Source organism: Takifugu flavidus, chromosome 8 (assembly GCF_003711565.1).
Source record: "Takifugu flavidus isolate HTHZ2018 chromosome 8, ASM371156v2, whole genome shotgun sequence".
Lineage (NCBI taxonomy): Eukaryota > Metazoa > Chordata > Actinopteri > Tetraodontiformes > Tetraodontidae > Takifugu > Takifugu flavidus.
Genome location: NC_079527.1, coordinates 12,950,873 through 12,967,110, shown reverse-complemented (window position 1 = coordinate 12,967,110; position 16,238 = coordinate 12,950,873). Strand labels below are relative to the sequence as shown.

Genomic DNA, 16,238 nt, shown 5'->3' with positions numbered 1-16,238 from the left:
TGGAGCTGGCAGGGCCATCCGTCTTTTCTGTTGACTCTTATTGTTGCCATTGTTCCATTACTGTAAATTCCTTCTTTTGTCAACAGGGAAACAAATTGCAAGGGGGCGCATGGCTATCGCTGGTTTCCTGCACTCAGGCGGAGTGGTGTCATCGTCTAATATTAACTGGCTTTGCTGTGGTATTCGGGTACACCACATGTAACCCGCCGTTCCTGCGGGCCGGTGCCTGTTGTTCCGCAGTGAATTCGAGAGGGTGGGATTTCACGTGTCATTCATACAGGCAGGCACGGGTGAACATTAGCAGAAAGAAAAATCAATGGAGAAATCATTTTCTTCTTAGGTTACCTGAGAGCCTAAAGTCCCTCACAAGGTTCCCCTCCCTCAACACAGTCTGACACGTAAGCACAGAGAGCACTTGTTAGATTCACAGATCAGATCAGAGGGTGAGAAACAACACTTAAAATAGACTCCTAATTGGATGAGATGTAGTACAAAACTGTCTTTGAGATGAGAATAACTGGCACGCATGCAAAAATGAGCCCAGGCGTTTTTGGTCCTTAAACGCATCATTTTATAGCGTTCAGATCCTCAGAGGAGGAAATCTGGACCAGCAGTAATTACAACATGGTGACTTGCATGAATGCTTTTAGTCGTCTCCACTTGTTTTTTCACTTTTAAACCAATGTTATACACACTGGCTCTTATACATAGATATGAAAGTTCATCACATTAAGAGAGTAAACCTCCGACTAAACGCGCTCCTGCTTCTGACACCAACCTTGCGTTTCCAGACTTTCGCAGAGTTCCGACTTGGCCTCCCCGTTTGGCCTCAGGGCGCCTTTGGGGTTAAACTTGTTGGACATGGTGGCTGCGGTGACCACAGCCTTCAGGCTCCGCTTGCGCTTGGGCACGTTCTGCTCAGGGTGGAAGAGCACCACGTAGACCTTGGGCATGTAGAGCATTCCCAGGGAGACGGAGGCGCTGAGGCTCACGGAGATGGTCAGGGTTGTGGTCTGGATGTACATCTAGAGCAGAGCAGAGATAGGTGCAGCTAGTATTGTTTATATTCAGCGTACCTTTGCGCACAATGCATGATTATATGTATGGATCGATATGTGGACAGCATCCAGCACCCTTGCCCTGCTGCAGGGTTCATCACTCCTCAGCTCTGTTTATTTATGAGGCCCTACTAATAAAAGTGTCCTTTGTGAGACCTCTGTGTATTCCTCACGTGGATGTTTTTGCCCTGGGGTTTCTGACGACAACATAAGGATTGTGAGCTTTCGGGAGGCAGCGACAGCTGCAATTCACAGCTGGGGAGCAGATAAGCAGCGCAGCTTCAGGCAGCAACCCAGGGCAGCGAACCTCCTGCAGCATATTAAAAATTGCCTTTAAGAGCAGTTATTTTGGTTTGGTTTTGTTCACTCCTGTCTTCATTCCAGCACTATGACACAGTTCGGCAAATTTGTGGATACAGCTGATGTTCGTGTTGGAAAATGGAGTGATGATAATCCGAAATGGGGGAGGTGTTCCCATGGATGAAAATGACTGGGCTTCTGCAAGGCTGATGAACACAAGTTGAAGTGTTTAGAGTGAAACCCAGCTGGCAGACATCCTTCAAACAGACTTGCCTCAGGTTTTTTTTTTTTTTTCCCCGACATTGCATCAAACATCAGGAGTGACGGAGTCGTTTGGCTGTGGAAATCGCCCGCAGGCCTCGGAACCACTAGCATGTTTGGAGTAACAAATTAGGTTCCCCCACATTACGATAATGTGACTTGTGGTATTTGTATTTGGGTCTGAACAGCATTTTTCACTTCGAGACACTTGCAGTTGTATTTTCTGTACCCCCCTCCATGACCATCGATGTTATAGATGAATGTCCACTAGTATAAAACTCAAGACAATATTTTAGCTCTGTATGCCGATGGCATTTTAATGTAGCTAAGAATTTAGATTTTAAAATGATTTTACCATCTACCGGTAATGTCTCCAGGGAGATAATATTTTCAGTCATAAGGTGACAAAGAAGCATTTTGACTTGAAAGTACAAGAAACAAAAAAGAGTTCAAAAAAAAAAAAAAAAAGAAAAAAAAGAAAAAGAAAAGGCATCCAGCACAAATTGGAGCCCTAAAGCCACGTCAGTTAAGGCGAAAAAGATGTCAAGGCAGAATGGACGTGAGGGTCTTGTGTTCCATCATACTGGGAGTGGAGCCCGAGTTTTCCTTAGTGATAGATTGGGAAGGTTGTAATCTCCTGAGAAGATTACATGCGGCCTCAGGGGGCGGGGGCTACCCTGGGCGCAGACCTGTGAGGAGAGCCAGGAACCTTGTCCACATCCATCGGCGTGCGTGATCTGAATTTTCTCTGACAGGCTGAGATGATTGCCAATCTGCTCCAGGAACCCGCTGTAAATATCAGCTCTTTCTGCTCATGTGCATTTTTAAATGGTTTTCTGTACGCGTGCAAAGACGCTAGGTTATGTTTTTCCATACAATCTGCCTAAAGTCTGTGGGGGCCACATTGGGAACAGAGATCTGAACAGAGCCAAGGTGCTGAAGTCACCACAGGGGTGACCACATTAAAAATCAAGAGGTTTTGTGTTTTGCCCCAAGTCAAGCGTGTTCTTTAATGCAGTGTTGAGGCGTGTAGTTGTGTGACATTAAACGTGACCGACAGGGTTGTTGGCATGTCACTGTCGAGCTCTGACACAAATGTGCCTCGTCTCTTTGTTGGAACCCAATGTCCGCGCATTTTTTTTCCAGCAACTCGCCTTTTAACACACTTTAATAAAGATGCGCTTTTTACCTTCTATTAACTTTATTGCCGCGCGTGGTTATTCCTCTGCTAAACAGCCTCAAAATTAGCACTCGTTAAAGCTAATTTCTATTTCTTCTATTCACAATATGCATTTACAGCCCAAGTAATTTGACAGCAATTCATAAACCCTCATCCTCCCTGTGAATGTGCAGTGATGAGGAATTTCTGGATTCTGAGTTCATACCTTTTGCACGTGCAATGCGATGAGATAGCTACAAAAGCTTTATGATTTTCAAAGAGGAGAACAAAGCACCTCGGCTCCTGATGAAAAGAGGCCAAATTTACAAACTCTTGAGATAGTGAGTGGGTATTCTCTCAGGGATAAGGTGCAAATCAGCATCTGACATATGTCTGCTACTTCAATATCACCAGCGGTTGTAGTGCCCCCTATAGATGAAGGCTTAAAGACGGCTTTTAAAAAAAAAAAAAAAAAAAAAATATATATATATATATAATATATATATATATATATATTTTTTTTTTTTTTTGGGCGTAAAACAAATGTTGGCATTTGTTCTTTGGATTTGCTTTACTTGCCTTTTCTGCTGATTGGGATGTCCCAAAAAAGATGGGGATGAACGCAAGCCAGACAATACAGGTGGTGTACATGGTGAAGCCGATGGGCTTGGCCTCGTTGAACGTCTCCGGAACCCCTCTGGTCTTGATGGCGTAAACGGTGCAGGTGACCATCAGCAGCATGCTGTAACCCAACAGACAGATGAGCGACAGGTCTGATATGTCGCATTTCAGGACGCCACGGGCCATCTTGGGATTGGCCGTGCGCTGGTCCTCGTAGTCGATGATGGCTTGAGACGGGTCGACGCCGAACCAGATGCACACCCCGAGCAGCTGCACGGATATCAGGCTGAAAGTGATGACCAGCTGCGATGCCGGGGAGATGAATCGAGGAGCGCTGACCGACATCTTGCCCTGCTCAAAAATCCTGTAGATCCGATTGGTCTTGGTCAGCAGCGCCGCATAGCTGATACTCATACCCAGGCCCAGGAAAATCCTTCTCAGGGAGCATATGAACACGTCAGGAGCGGAGATCATAAGGAAGGTGGTCGCGTAGCACAGGAAGATCCCCGTCAGCAGGACGTAACTCAGCTCTCGACCCGAAGCCTTGACGATGGGGGTGTCGTTGTATCGTACAAAGGTAGCGACCACAAACAGAGTGGCCATGATTCCCAGGACAGCGATGAGAAGAGGGATGACCGCCCACGGCGAGCTCCACTCCAGCTTAACAATGGGGATGGAATCGCAGCCAGTGTGATTCCCATTGGGCCGCAAATCAAAGCGACACATTTTACAGGTGTAAGTGTCTGCTTGATACTGGTAGCCATCGCAGTTCTCACAGTGCCAGCAGCACGGAATCCCCTTCACGATTTTCTTACGCTGCCCAGGGCGGCAAGGTTGGCTGCATATAGACGAGGGGACTTCTTGCGTCGCGCCAGGCCACTGCATCTCATTAGTCTGGGGAGAAAAACACAACTTTACAAGCCGCTGCAATAAGAATGTTAAGAGTTTACTACATATTGGATAACAAGTTTCATATTAAAGGATGCACCACATGCATGAGAACACAATTCAATTAGCACTCGCTAGATTAGTCCACACAGTGTGGAGAAAGGGGGGAAAAGAACGAAAGAATTTCACTTTTTTTTTTAATCAAGACGTTACGATGTAAACCCATCGAGTGATAACTCAAGTGGAACTGACGTTAATGTTTCCGTGGTGCTGAGCGGAGACGAGCGAGCTGCTGGGTCCTGCCATCGCAGCATAATCACTGCGGTGTTGCAGTGCCATGCTGGACGGAGAGGCTTTTGTCAACGCGAAAAAAGAACAAGAACATTCAGCCATGAAAAGCGGTGGCCAAGATGGAGGGTTATTATAGAGGAGAATTCAGGCGGAGGTCTAATGTTACAGCCAACAGATAGGGAACACTGACGCCTTCTGGGAAATGATGCATGCAAACAAAGCGGGAAGTGATGAACTGTTTCTGACGAGTTGGCATTTAAAACAAGAGGTTTTGATGTTTACAAATCCATCTCTCCTACATGAATGTTCTCAACGCACTGGGAGACTCTTATTTGATGATGGCAAATGTCAAAACTGATGGAATCTCAAACTATAATTTGGTGGCCTGAAGCTTTTGGTTTTGTTTCTTTACACTGACGCAGTTACAGTTACAGAAATAACGATTCTTTCGCCATTATCATAACCGAGGGAGGGAAATGATTTATTTTAACAAAAAGCCTCCTGGTTTAACCACTGCTGAAGAGGATTCTGACACATGGTTAAACCTTTTTTTATCAGATTCAAAGCTGCTGAACAAAATCAGGACGCATGAAAAGCATTGATGACATTCAGTCGGACATTCAGGCGTATTGCTGCTGTTATAGAAACACAAGCTTACGTCTAAATGGAGCTGATCCGTCCAGTGTCCAATGATCTTGTATTCCCTGGTGTTATTTGTGATTTGGTATTGATAGATTTCATAGCGACCAGGAGCGTCTCCGTTCATGTTGAAGACCACTGGGGTGCCAGCGATTCCTGAGGAACATAAAGAGAGTTTTATTGGTTTGCTTTTATTCCTGTATAACAGACGGCTGGAGTCCTGCTGGACTGACCGCTCTGCTATGCTACAAAATGAAGCCGATAACGGCGTAAATGACAGCAGCAAAATAGTTGTTGACAGCCACGTTCTCCTGGTCCTCTGAGGAGGGCAGGGGCTGCTGTCTGTTCTCGTTCCCCTATCATTTCACACTCCTTCACTCTGGCTATCGCCCCGTGCTCGTCATCCACAGGGCCCCCTCGCACAGTGTTAACGAACAACAACACTTTTGATTTTGATTATCACTTTGAGCTCTTTCTGCTCCCCATCACAGAGCCAAACTAAAAACTGCTCTTCAGCTCCGCCGCTTGCTATGAAATTGTAGGGTGAGGGAGCAGCAATTCACAGATTTTGTGATGAGAGCCCACCGCAGCCTCTCAGAGGAAATGACCATTAATAACATGCTCATCTGCTTATTTTCTCCTGGTTTTCAGTGCAATCCTGTAATGCTCAGCAATTCTGTAACATGTTGAAGCGAGGGTAGAAAAGTACAGAATAAATGCCCTTGGTAGCTTGGAGCCCGAATGTGCTGTTGGCTTGCCATTGGCGATACTTGGATGTGGTTTGCCGTGCAAACCACAGACTGAATTTGGATCAGAATCCAGCTTTTCCAGTGAGAGAATTGTTAATGTTGCACAAATTTTGACTCCCCTTGTTTCACAAGAGTGTAATGAATAATTTAGCGCAGCGTTTAAGCTCCCTGAATACAGAGGTCATTGTATCGATTGTTGTTTACACATATGAGGCCACGGCCCAGCTTGTTTCCAGGCTTCTGCATCAGCGTGTCTCTCTGAAAACCCAGAGGGTTTAATTGTGTTACCACTATCCTGGCACATTATCTCCAGAGCATGTGTAATTGCAATTATGAAGATTTTCTAGCCCATGTCTGCAGTACAGGGAATTGAGTGGGCTGCATTTTTGTATTAATTCGATTGCCTTGATCATTGAGTTTCAACTCATTACTTGCAACGGGGACTCCAACTTTCTTAGGCAGTCAGCAAATATGAAAGAATTCCTTGTTAAATGAAGCAGGTGATTTCTGTGAGGAAACGCTGCACAAGATAAATATTTAGGGACGGAACCACGCAGTGTATCTACAGTTAATTGCTGCAGTTCTGCACAAATTCACATGTGAGAGGAAAAATAACATCTTACACACATATATAAAACTGTCAAATCAGATTTTAAAATTAAACTAGCCTCAAAACTGTAATAAACATCACAGCATTTATTATATGTATGACTGAATGTGTATATTATAGTGGGCAGGCATGATTTATTACTGACGGTGCCTCTAAATTCAAACGGACAGCTTGGAAAGGCAACGTAACCTTGTTCTAAACATGAAGGAATGACTTCGGACATAAAAATATGGTTACCGCTTTACTGTTCCCCCGCCGAAGAAAGAGAAGCACAGACGTGAAAATGACATGTTCCACATTTAAACAGTGTATGAAGATTATTTCAGCCGTTGCCTCCAAGCCACGCATCAATAAATATCAACTGGTTATAAGATCCATGTGTGCTTCTTTGTTTTGGGTGTCAGGTGGGATATCTGTAGGCAGCCAGTTCCCAAAATATTCTGGGATTATGTCGGATATTCCAGCTCTTTTCCTCCAAACCTTTTAAATTCTTCTTCCTCCGTGTCAGAGAGCTCTTAAAAGCAGGATTGTATTCCGGTAATGCGCAACATTGATTTTTCTAACCGTTCCTTTTTTCTAACCGTCCCAAATGGCTTCGGTGCTGACAAGTCTTCCAGGAACATGAACACAGGAATACGTAAGAAGTTCGGTGTTGTAATCCAGGCCTGCTGGACGCCTTTCACATGAGTTTTACACTCACAGACAGAATTCACAGTCGTTTCTTCCTTTCCTTCACACGAGGGCTGACCTCTTTACATAGTAATAAGCAAACTCACGAACAGGTAAACAGTGTTTTGACTCTGATGATGAGGCGGGGAGCGAAACGCTGCGCAGCTCCACACTTCCCTCTGTGCCCATTTGAACCGCTGCAAACGTACAGCTCTCTTTATTATCCCGACAATAAAGGTTACACTGACCATGTTAAATAACCCATCTCTCTCTATGCTTAATTCATAACTGGCTTTGTTTGTCTCTGCTAATGCGGAGAAGTGGAAACGGATAACTTCCCCTCTGGCATTTCCAAGTAGGTTTATTGTTGATGCTGCAGTTACAAGGGCAGCAGCAAGTAGAAGGGGACTGATTACTGCCCAAAGCTATAACATCTAAAGAATTCCAACAGGACACCTGTCACATTCAATTATTGCCCTGCTGAATTCACTGTTAGCTAGGTCTTGTTATGCAAATCTAATAGGAATAAAGCCTCCCTGCCTGTCAGAGTCAAGCGTGTCCATCACCATCACACTCCTCCCTGCAAAGGTTTGTGACTCCATTATCGGTGCTTAGTTTATTCAGTTGTTTTTTGTTTACAGTTTGAAACAAAGGTGCTGAATGCTGATGCTAACAATAGCAAAGGCCACCGAATCCAGTAGGGCTCATACATTTGCACACTGATGCACTCATGTTGGTGGTAAATAAGTTTCTGCTTGTTATATTGTTTTTACTTTTAGTTGGTGCTTCCTCCTTCAAATACTAAAGTCTGGAGTTACAAGGTGAAGCTCCTCCTTTATGTTTCTCTGCATCATAACTTTGGTGGTGTTCATGGTCACACCTAATTAGTCAGGAATGGTTTCTTAGTGTTTCTTTGAAGAGCCCCAAAAACCAGAGTTGGGAATGAAAGATCGGATTCACGCTCTGGGTCGTTGATGTTAAGGGAAGAAAAGTTTTGCTCCCTGCAGAAAAACTCTTGCAGTGTTGTTCTGAGGAGCTGTGGGCTCAGCTGCAGGCACGTTCTAAATGTGAGCTGTGGATTCTTCAGGGGTGGCTGTGTGCTTTTGTACCATCCAGATGCTATTTTGTTCCCCGTGTTACTGTTAAGTATTCACAGGCACTCGCAGTGGCCGTCTCCATTCACCCAAACCACACTCTCATCCCGATACATGTGTCTAGGGCAGGAGACCCATCTTGAAGGTTCGACCCGCGTGGATCGTTACAATCTCGCGCGCTGCATTCTGCCTGATTGCATGAACACTCTGACCCACTCTTTGTTTGACACGTAATTAGCTGAGGCTGTTCTGTACTGAGGCTGTTCTGACTTAGATTAGACCCTCGCCACAGGCCTGCAAGTAAAATCTATGCAAATGCTGCGTTCATGACCTTATGGGCTGTATGTATAAAGTCTTGTTCATGAAGCGCCTTGTATATTAAAATCAGCCTTTTTTCTAATAAATTCATGATATGCTTTTGCCCTCTGGCAGCTGTTGGTGTTTTTTCTCCTTTTTCAACTATCAGGATTGGCATCATCCACATTATGCCTATCAAATATGACATGCAGCGATGTGGCATTTACGTAAGATGATGTGAAACTTTTTGCTGGCGCTGTCTGTCCCATCGCCGTCTAATTCGTGCACGATGTTTAATTTCTGCCAGTTTGTTTCAAGGAGGAGATGGTTCACGTGGGCAGTTCAGTGCTGACAGGACGAGGGCTGAACGTTGCGGCGCATCATCCGCCGCAGAAAAACACGCCGTCTTGCTGCTGACTGTCAAACCTCCCTTGAATCTCTGTCTTTTGTAGTTAGTGGGGACAATCTGCATTCTGAGGCCTGGTAATTGTAGAGCACTGTACTGACAGAGGCTCGGTGAGCTGCTGAGTCCAATAATAGCAACGTTGCTTCGGATTCACACAAAGGCCTTTGAGTTACGCCTCGTTAACACGTTTGTTTCCTATAATTGCGAGTACGTGTCTTATTTTTCCGCACTTGCGTTTGAAATGTCTCTCGGCATCGCAGCGTTCTGAGTGATCCGTATCAGCGATGTTGAGCTAACCTGCCCACTGTTGGGAGCACCCACCTGTGAAGTTGACGTGGCGGATATACTTGAGCAGCAGAGTGCCATTGATGGTGTCCATTTTAGGGCAGAGGCCAACTTTTCCTGGACAGAGGTCTTTGTGCATGCTGTGCAGAGCGTGAGCCATAGAATAAACCGCGTCGATCACAAACTGAACCTTCCCCTCCTGCTCGTAGGACGAATCTTTCCCGATTCGTTCGTGGTCTAAAGGAAAGCGGACAGAAAAGAGAAGGGGGGGGCGATGAAATAAAACATTCGACTCAATTAATCAATTAATAAAGCAGGGAAAATCTGTAAATTAGGGCTCCTCTCCAGCCTCTCTAGCGCTGCGCTTTTCTCTGTGTGGTCCTGGTGATTAATCACACTAACGATGATCTGGCTTCGTCAAAGTTGATTACAGCAGCATCGCCCGCTATCACGCAAATATCTTACAAGATGCACAACATTCTCAATATGCAAAGGTTCTTCAGATAGAGAAACCATCCTGGTCCAGTCCGAGGCCTTTGCTCATATTATCTTTGTGTTTATTCGGCGCCGTGTCGCATCCATTAATCACAGGCCCAGAGAGTGATGGAGTGTTGGAGGGGGAGTGGATAACGCAGCGAGCTGCGCTGATCATTCTTCAATATTAATGTAATTACTTCTGACAGGTGTGTATTAATCAAAGATGAGGTGGTTCTGTTACTTTGAAAATGTGTTAACCGACAAGGAAAGCCTCAATTAGCAGCACGGTGGCTGTGGATTTAGAGCCATTTTGCTGCCAGAGAGGTGAAGCGGGAAGAATGACAGGCCGACATTTTATATGTTACAGTCTTGGAATAAAAAGCAGCTGAGAGCAACAGGTTCAATTCACATGCACACATTTTTAGTTCATGTCAACAGTCTGTTTTGATCAGTTGTTGTGTTTGAGTGGCAGTTCCTTGTTATCTCACCAGAGAGCCTCAGTCTTAAGTGTTTATGGAGGTTTATGTCTTGTTATCACGTTCCCTGGTGTTTCCTTTCTCAGAGGAGGTGTTTTAGCATCAGTGCCGCAGCCTCCAGTCAGAGAAATGCAACAATGGGTCCCTGCTTTTAAACCCTTCTTTTTTTCCCCTTGTACATTCCACATCATTCGCATCATTCAAACATTTGGCTCAGACAAGATGCGACGTGGGTTGACAATAATACCGGAGAAGAAATGTGTGCTGATGTATGTGGAGGATTCTGATGAGACTCTTGTAATTTGAGTGAAATGTTTGAGCTGCTATTGATGCAGGAAACATTCTTTGGACTTTTCCCTCTGTGAAACACAAATTACAGCAGGAGACTTTGTCTGTTGTCAATAGCTAAAATAAAGTTTTCTCTAATCTGCATATAAACTCAATAAAATGATGTGTGTGTGGGTGTGGGTGGGTGTGTGGGTGTGGGTGTGTGTGTGTGTGTGTTTGGGGGGGTGTCAGAATTCAGACTTATTTTGGGAAAATTGCTTCTATCTGTGGAAAATTACCCTCTCACACACTGCAAATTCAGCCACAGAGCTTTCTTGCTTCAGAAAAGTGAACAAATAAGGCTTCACTCTTCTTTGTGGTTGATGGTGGAGGACAGATGTTGGTTTAGATGAGATGGAACCACAGACTCTGTATTAGTTCTTGACTAGTTGCAACGAGGTGAATCTCCTGAGCCTGAAAGGACGCAGCGATCCATAAATGTGCCACTCAGCTTTCAGTCTCGTTTCTCCTTCCTTCAGGACACAAGCGTCATTATTGGTCCTGTGAATGTGAAGGCTGTGTGAAGCCTCCAGTCTGGTAATGTGCTTAATGATGAATAGATTGTTGTGGGACGTTATCAGCATGGCTGTATCCGAGATGAGGCGGATCGGAGCAACCTCCTTAACTGACTTCAAGGCAACAAGCAGCCAGAGTGACAAAAGGCGCTGTTGTTTAAAACTTAAGTCATTAAACTTGTCCATGTAACTGGAGATGACCTGTGTGGAGTTCTCTCGGATTCTCAGTTGACAAATGGCTGTAAAGATTTCTTGTAAAATTGATTTAATCGAACGAAAATCCGTAGAACGGGAGCCTGTGAGGATTAACTCCCGATTAACTCCATCTGCCTTATTTAGAGCATTTGGGCTGCCTGACATTGACTAAAACAAGTGTTTACAGCCATATCTTGGACCGAGGAAAATGCAATCACCAGGTTAATTAATTCCAGCGTCTGCTTGAACTGTGGGGCCAGAGTGAGAGAGCTGCAGCTCCCCAGCAGAGACGTAGCAGGTGGTTCTGACAGCTGAGCAGAATGCCTCCCAGGACTCTCCCTAGAGACCTCTTCAGGCAGGTCTGGTCAGGAAAAGACCCCTGACACAGAACCAGAACATGCTGGAGACATTTCACCCCTCAGCTGGCTTGGAAATACCTCAATTTGCTCTCGGAGGAGCTGCTGGAAGTAGATGTGGAGAGCAAGGTCCTGGGCTGAAGCTGCTGCCCGACAACACAGTTGCAGATGTGGATGAAAGCTGTTACCACTATTGACGCGTGTGTGCCTTATATTTAATTCCTGGATTATAAATCATTAATATAAACTCATTTTCATGCATATTCTGGTCTTGTGTCAGTTTAAATTATGTGGTTGCCATCGGTAAAGCTTCATCACTACAGCTCAGCCACCTTCTAAAACATGTATTTCTTGATGCTTTAGGCATACATGTTGCTTGGCAACCGTGAAACTGAGGTAGAAGAATGTCATCCAAGTAAGGGAGATCTCTGCAGCTGGACCCAAAGTTTCCTGCCTAAATTGCCTTCCTGTAGTTTCTTATCAGAAAAATGTCCCGGTGTCGTGTGAAGTGACGTGTGGCTGCCACCTCGGCCCGCTGCTCACAGTAAAGAGCACCCGTTTTTGCACCCGTCCTGAATAGAACCTCGCCTCTGTTTCCTTTGCATGCGGAGAGAACCAGCGAGTTTTTTTCGGCACGAAACAGCTGGTGTCCTCGATGTTTTCGGTGAGAAGCGGACAGCAGACAATCGAGCGGGCCTGCGCTCCAGCCGGGGAGCCTTGATGACTCATGTCTGCAGGGATGCAGCACAGTGACTAATTCCAGCGTGCTTCATTCAAACTGCCCTCCTCCACTCATGCTAAAATGACATCAGCAAGACTCGTTGCACCTGTGGAGGCTGTCGGCTTTTGCCAACAGCCTATTACGACCAGAAAAAATTAAATATAGACATTACTGCGGGATGTGTCAGAACTTTCGGGTAATAGCTCCAGTCTTTGGTGCACCTGCTGGTATCGCATAATAAGATGAGGTAGCTGAATCTTTCTTGGCGAGAGAAGAGATCTCTGGACCGTCTGCTGTTGCGGTTTCATGCTGCATAGATGAGACATTATGTGTCTCCATTAATTACCATGAATTACCAGCTAATTACAAAGGACGCCATGCTACACAATACAACAGAATTTAACCTGCAAACGTGTTGCTATGGGGAATTCAGCTTAATTATAGCTTTCAGTTTGAAATTAAAGACATTTTTGTCAATTCTTGTCGCAAATAGGACTAAAAAAGATTTTTGTCATCATCGTGACATGAAAATATTAGGCTTTTAAGAGTTTTGCACTAGATGCTAATAAAAAAAAACTATTTTAGGTTTCTTCACTGACAGTTCCAGGGCGTTAGTTTTAGCTGGATGTAGCGTTGGACTCGTGCTTAATAGAGTGTGAAATATCCCGCAGCCTGTTCGAGCACCGATCTGTATCCTGCTGAACGTTTACCATCATCGCACTGACCTGTGGGTTGATGTAGAGTCAGAGCTAAAAATGGGAGTGTTGACCTCCAGACCAGCAGATATGAGAACAGTGGAGGAGCCGCAGGAGGAGGTGAATTCTCCATCTGCTCCACTCACAGGTTTGGAAGGAGCTCTGACTGAGCCGCTGTTGTGGCTCCAAAATCTGGTGGCTTGTGCGTCTGATTACAAGCTTTGATACCACAAAAAATTAAAAAAAAAAAAAACAAAGCGACAAGCCTGTCTAATCTTGTTAGCAGTTAACAGATATCATTTAGATGTCTCTGGACGTTCATTACCACACTGCTCCAGTTTTACACTAATCTGTTAAGCTCATTATTAAAAAGGCTGTGGTGGCCGTACCTTTCTATGGTGAAACGGTTGTTGTTTCTGACTGTTTTTCTTTTTCAATCTTCCCAGGTTGCTTGTTGTTTAATGTGTTGTTCATTTTAAGGAAATGCAGGAAGCGCAGACAGGAAGTCCTGAGTGGAATGACTGCACCTCCCAGTTGTAAAATTTTACTGCACTCTAGGGGCTACTCAGAAAGAAAATGGCCAACAGCAATTTAGTCTAAGAGCAGCCACCATGACAACTGATATATATAAGGCTGAAAAAATCATTTGAAATGACGCGTTCCCCTGAACCATGCAAGGGTCGGATTTATGGAACGATCTGGGTGTAGCAGGGGGCACATTGATGTTAAGAAAGCTGATGATGAGATCGGTGCGTAATTGTTTTTCTTTTCCCATCCGTGGCCTCAATTTAATATGTCTTCTGTGACATTTGTGGATTGTATTGTCCTTTAATTTTAAATTCAATCTTAATATAATCTAATTATTCAGGGGAAAACTTATTCAAGCAACATGAATAACAACTTGTCTGAATAATCCACAAGTGGATTTCATTTGGCTTTATGAGCCAAATTAGTATATTGAAAAGTTGCTTTTGGTTCTACAAGTTATCATCTTGTGCGATAGTAAATTAGTTTTGTTGTCCATGGAGAGTTACTGTTTTTCGGTGACTCTGTCACTGAAAACAATTCATTTGTTTTATTCTTGTTATTTTGCTTTTTTAGATATGAGAAAAACGTATGTGGCGTGTTTTTCAACCTGCGACAGAAAGGCTGCCTGAGGGGGCCATAAATGCACCTAAACGAGACTGAGTGTGTGTTCTAGGACCTCGTTGTTTACATCCATTTTCAGATTTGCGTGATATTGTAATCTGCTGGAGGCAGGTGGTAGCATGCTTGGTTGATAGTATCAATGTTGCTCATTTGGGAAGAACAGACATTTTTGCAGAATTATTGTGTTAAAACAGAAAACAGAGGAGGAGAAGGGAGGAATAAGGGACTACATATTGCCTGGAAACACCGCATGTGCCAACTCTTAGTCACTCTGAGCTATTGGAGATAGTGTTGCACAGCTCAGAGCCTGCCTCAATGAGGCGAAAGCTCGTTTAAAATGGCCCGATTGGATTTTTCCATTGATTATATTTCCTCTGCATGCTGGGCGGCACAGTTTTGTGATTGTTTTCGTCACCCGCTGAAAATTGAACTCACCAAAAGTAATGGAAAGGGTAATTTCTCTTTGACAGAATTAGAGATTGCCTTTATCTGTCCCTCACTGCATTCGCCTTAATGCATTAACACCTCCCCACCTCCCCCACTCTCTCTGTCTCACACACACGCACGGAACCAGGTCAGTGTCTAAATGAGTCGGTGTGTCCTCCTGTACATGTGACCGGCCTCTCTGCCATTAAGTGCTCTCTCACTTGTGCACTTCTTGATTCCGGATCCTTTCTTCACAGCGTGCCGACTGAGCTTGCACTGAAAATTGTTCTCCCAGAACTCTGCAAACCAGATATTCCTCCTGTTGTTCTCCAGCGTCCGGCTGTTGAAGTAGCGGTCAAAACCTGTGAGGGAAAACAAAAACAACAAAAACTGACTGATTCTCCTCCCTCCCCATCTTATTGTGCCTAATTAGTTTAGGAAGTCTGTGCTACATGTTGTGTATCAGCAACTCGTTACACTGTACTAATGAGTCCAGGTTTGAAACAACAGCGTTGCCGTATCATTATAGGATCTTGTGTAGTCATGAGCAGTAGGAAGTGTGTTGACTTACCTTTAATGGACTGTCGTTTGGGCAGAATGGTGACGGCACCTTCTGCCATTTCCTCCTGGTTGAGGATTGGGGAGATTTTGGATCCCCAGCTGTCTGAACCCACCCAGATGAAGTGGCCGGTTTGATTGGCTATTTTTGCCGCCTGGAGCAGCCGCCTTTTGGAAAACAGTGGGAGAATGAGTGAAATTACACCTCGAATTTGTATTTGACACCGTGCTGCGTGTTCCCGGGTCACACTGCGCTGCAGGTCGGATAGATGGACGGATTTTTGGGCCCCGGTTTCTAAATTTCAAAAGTTGCCTTGGAGCCCAACCTAACGTCACTTAATGTGAAAACCTAAAAATACGATCTTCATTCTGGATCTCCTCCATCATTTACTGTATCATCATATCGCTGTGCATTTGTGTCCTGCAGAAACGCATCCATCCCAGTGAAATATCAGGAATTTAGTCATCTCACACCCCATATTATTGCATTTCCTTATATATTCCCTCCACATGCACAGTGATGGATTACTAAGGAAGGAAATAATTTAAATGAAGCCTAATGATGAAGAGTGGCTGCCATGAATGTGATTCACTGACAGTTCTATTGTGTGTGAAGCCTGTGATAAAGGTTTTACTGAGGAGCCACAGACACAAAATCTATCCCCAGCACGGCAGAGTTCATCACAGCTGTGCCAGAATGACACCGCGCCGCATTTGCCCACGCCGGCTGCTAGGAGAAGTTTGGGGAACCGTAAAGTGGAAATAGAACTTCAGGATTGTTTGGGCACAGCAACAGAAAATGTAAAAACAACCAGCCGGCGCAGAAGGCATTGACCCTCCTGTCGCTTCAGCTGCAAACCAATGTATAAAAACTCCCAGGCTTTTATAAAAGTATATGATGCAAAGGTGACTTTTTAACTGCTCCTGTTCTGACTTCACATCCCACATAAGACTTTGTTGCTGCTCAATGGAGGACGACCTTGTAAATAAAATTTCTGCACAGTGAAAGACTGTGT

The 16,238-nt window shown here is 44.6% G+C and overlaps 1 protein-coding gene across 1 annotated transcript in view; it reads right to left on the bottom strand.

The window, feature by feature from the left end:
- The window catches only part of grm4 (glutamate receptor, metabotropic 4), a 107,502-nt gene that overhangs the window by 3,552 nt on the left and 87,712 nt on the right, over positions 1–16,238 (bottom strand). The window contains exons 5-10 of the mRNA XM_057041664.1: positions 15,236–15,390; positions 14,886–15,026; positions 9,364–9,564; positions 5,237–5,373; positions 3,358–4,293; positions 779–1,025 (exon numbers count right to left, since the gene is read on the bottom strand). Coding sequence (XP_056897644.1) covers positions 779–1,025; positions 3,358–4,293; positions 5,237–5,373; positions 9,364–9,564; positions 14,886–15,026; positions 15,236–15,390 — 1,817 coding nt within the window. The remainder of the gene's footprint in view (positions 1–778; positions 1,026–3,357; positions 4,294–5,236; positions 5,374–9,363; positions 9,565–14,885; positions 15,027–15,235; positions 15,391–16,238) is intronic.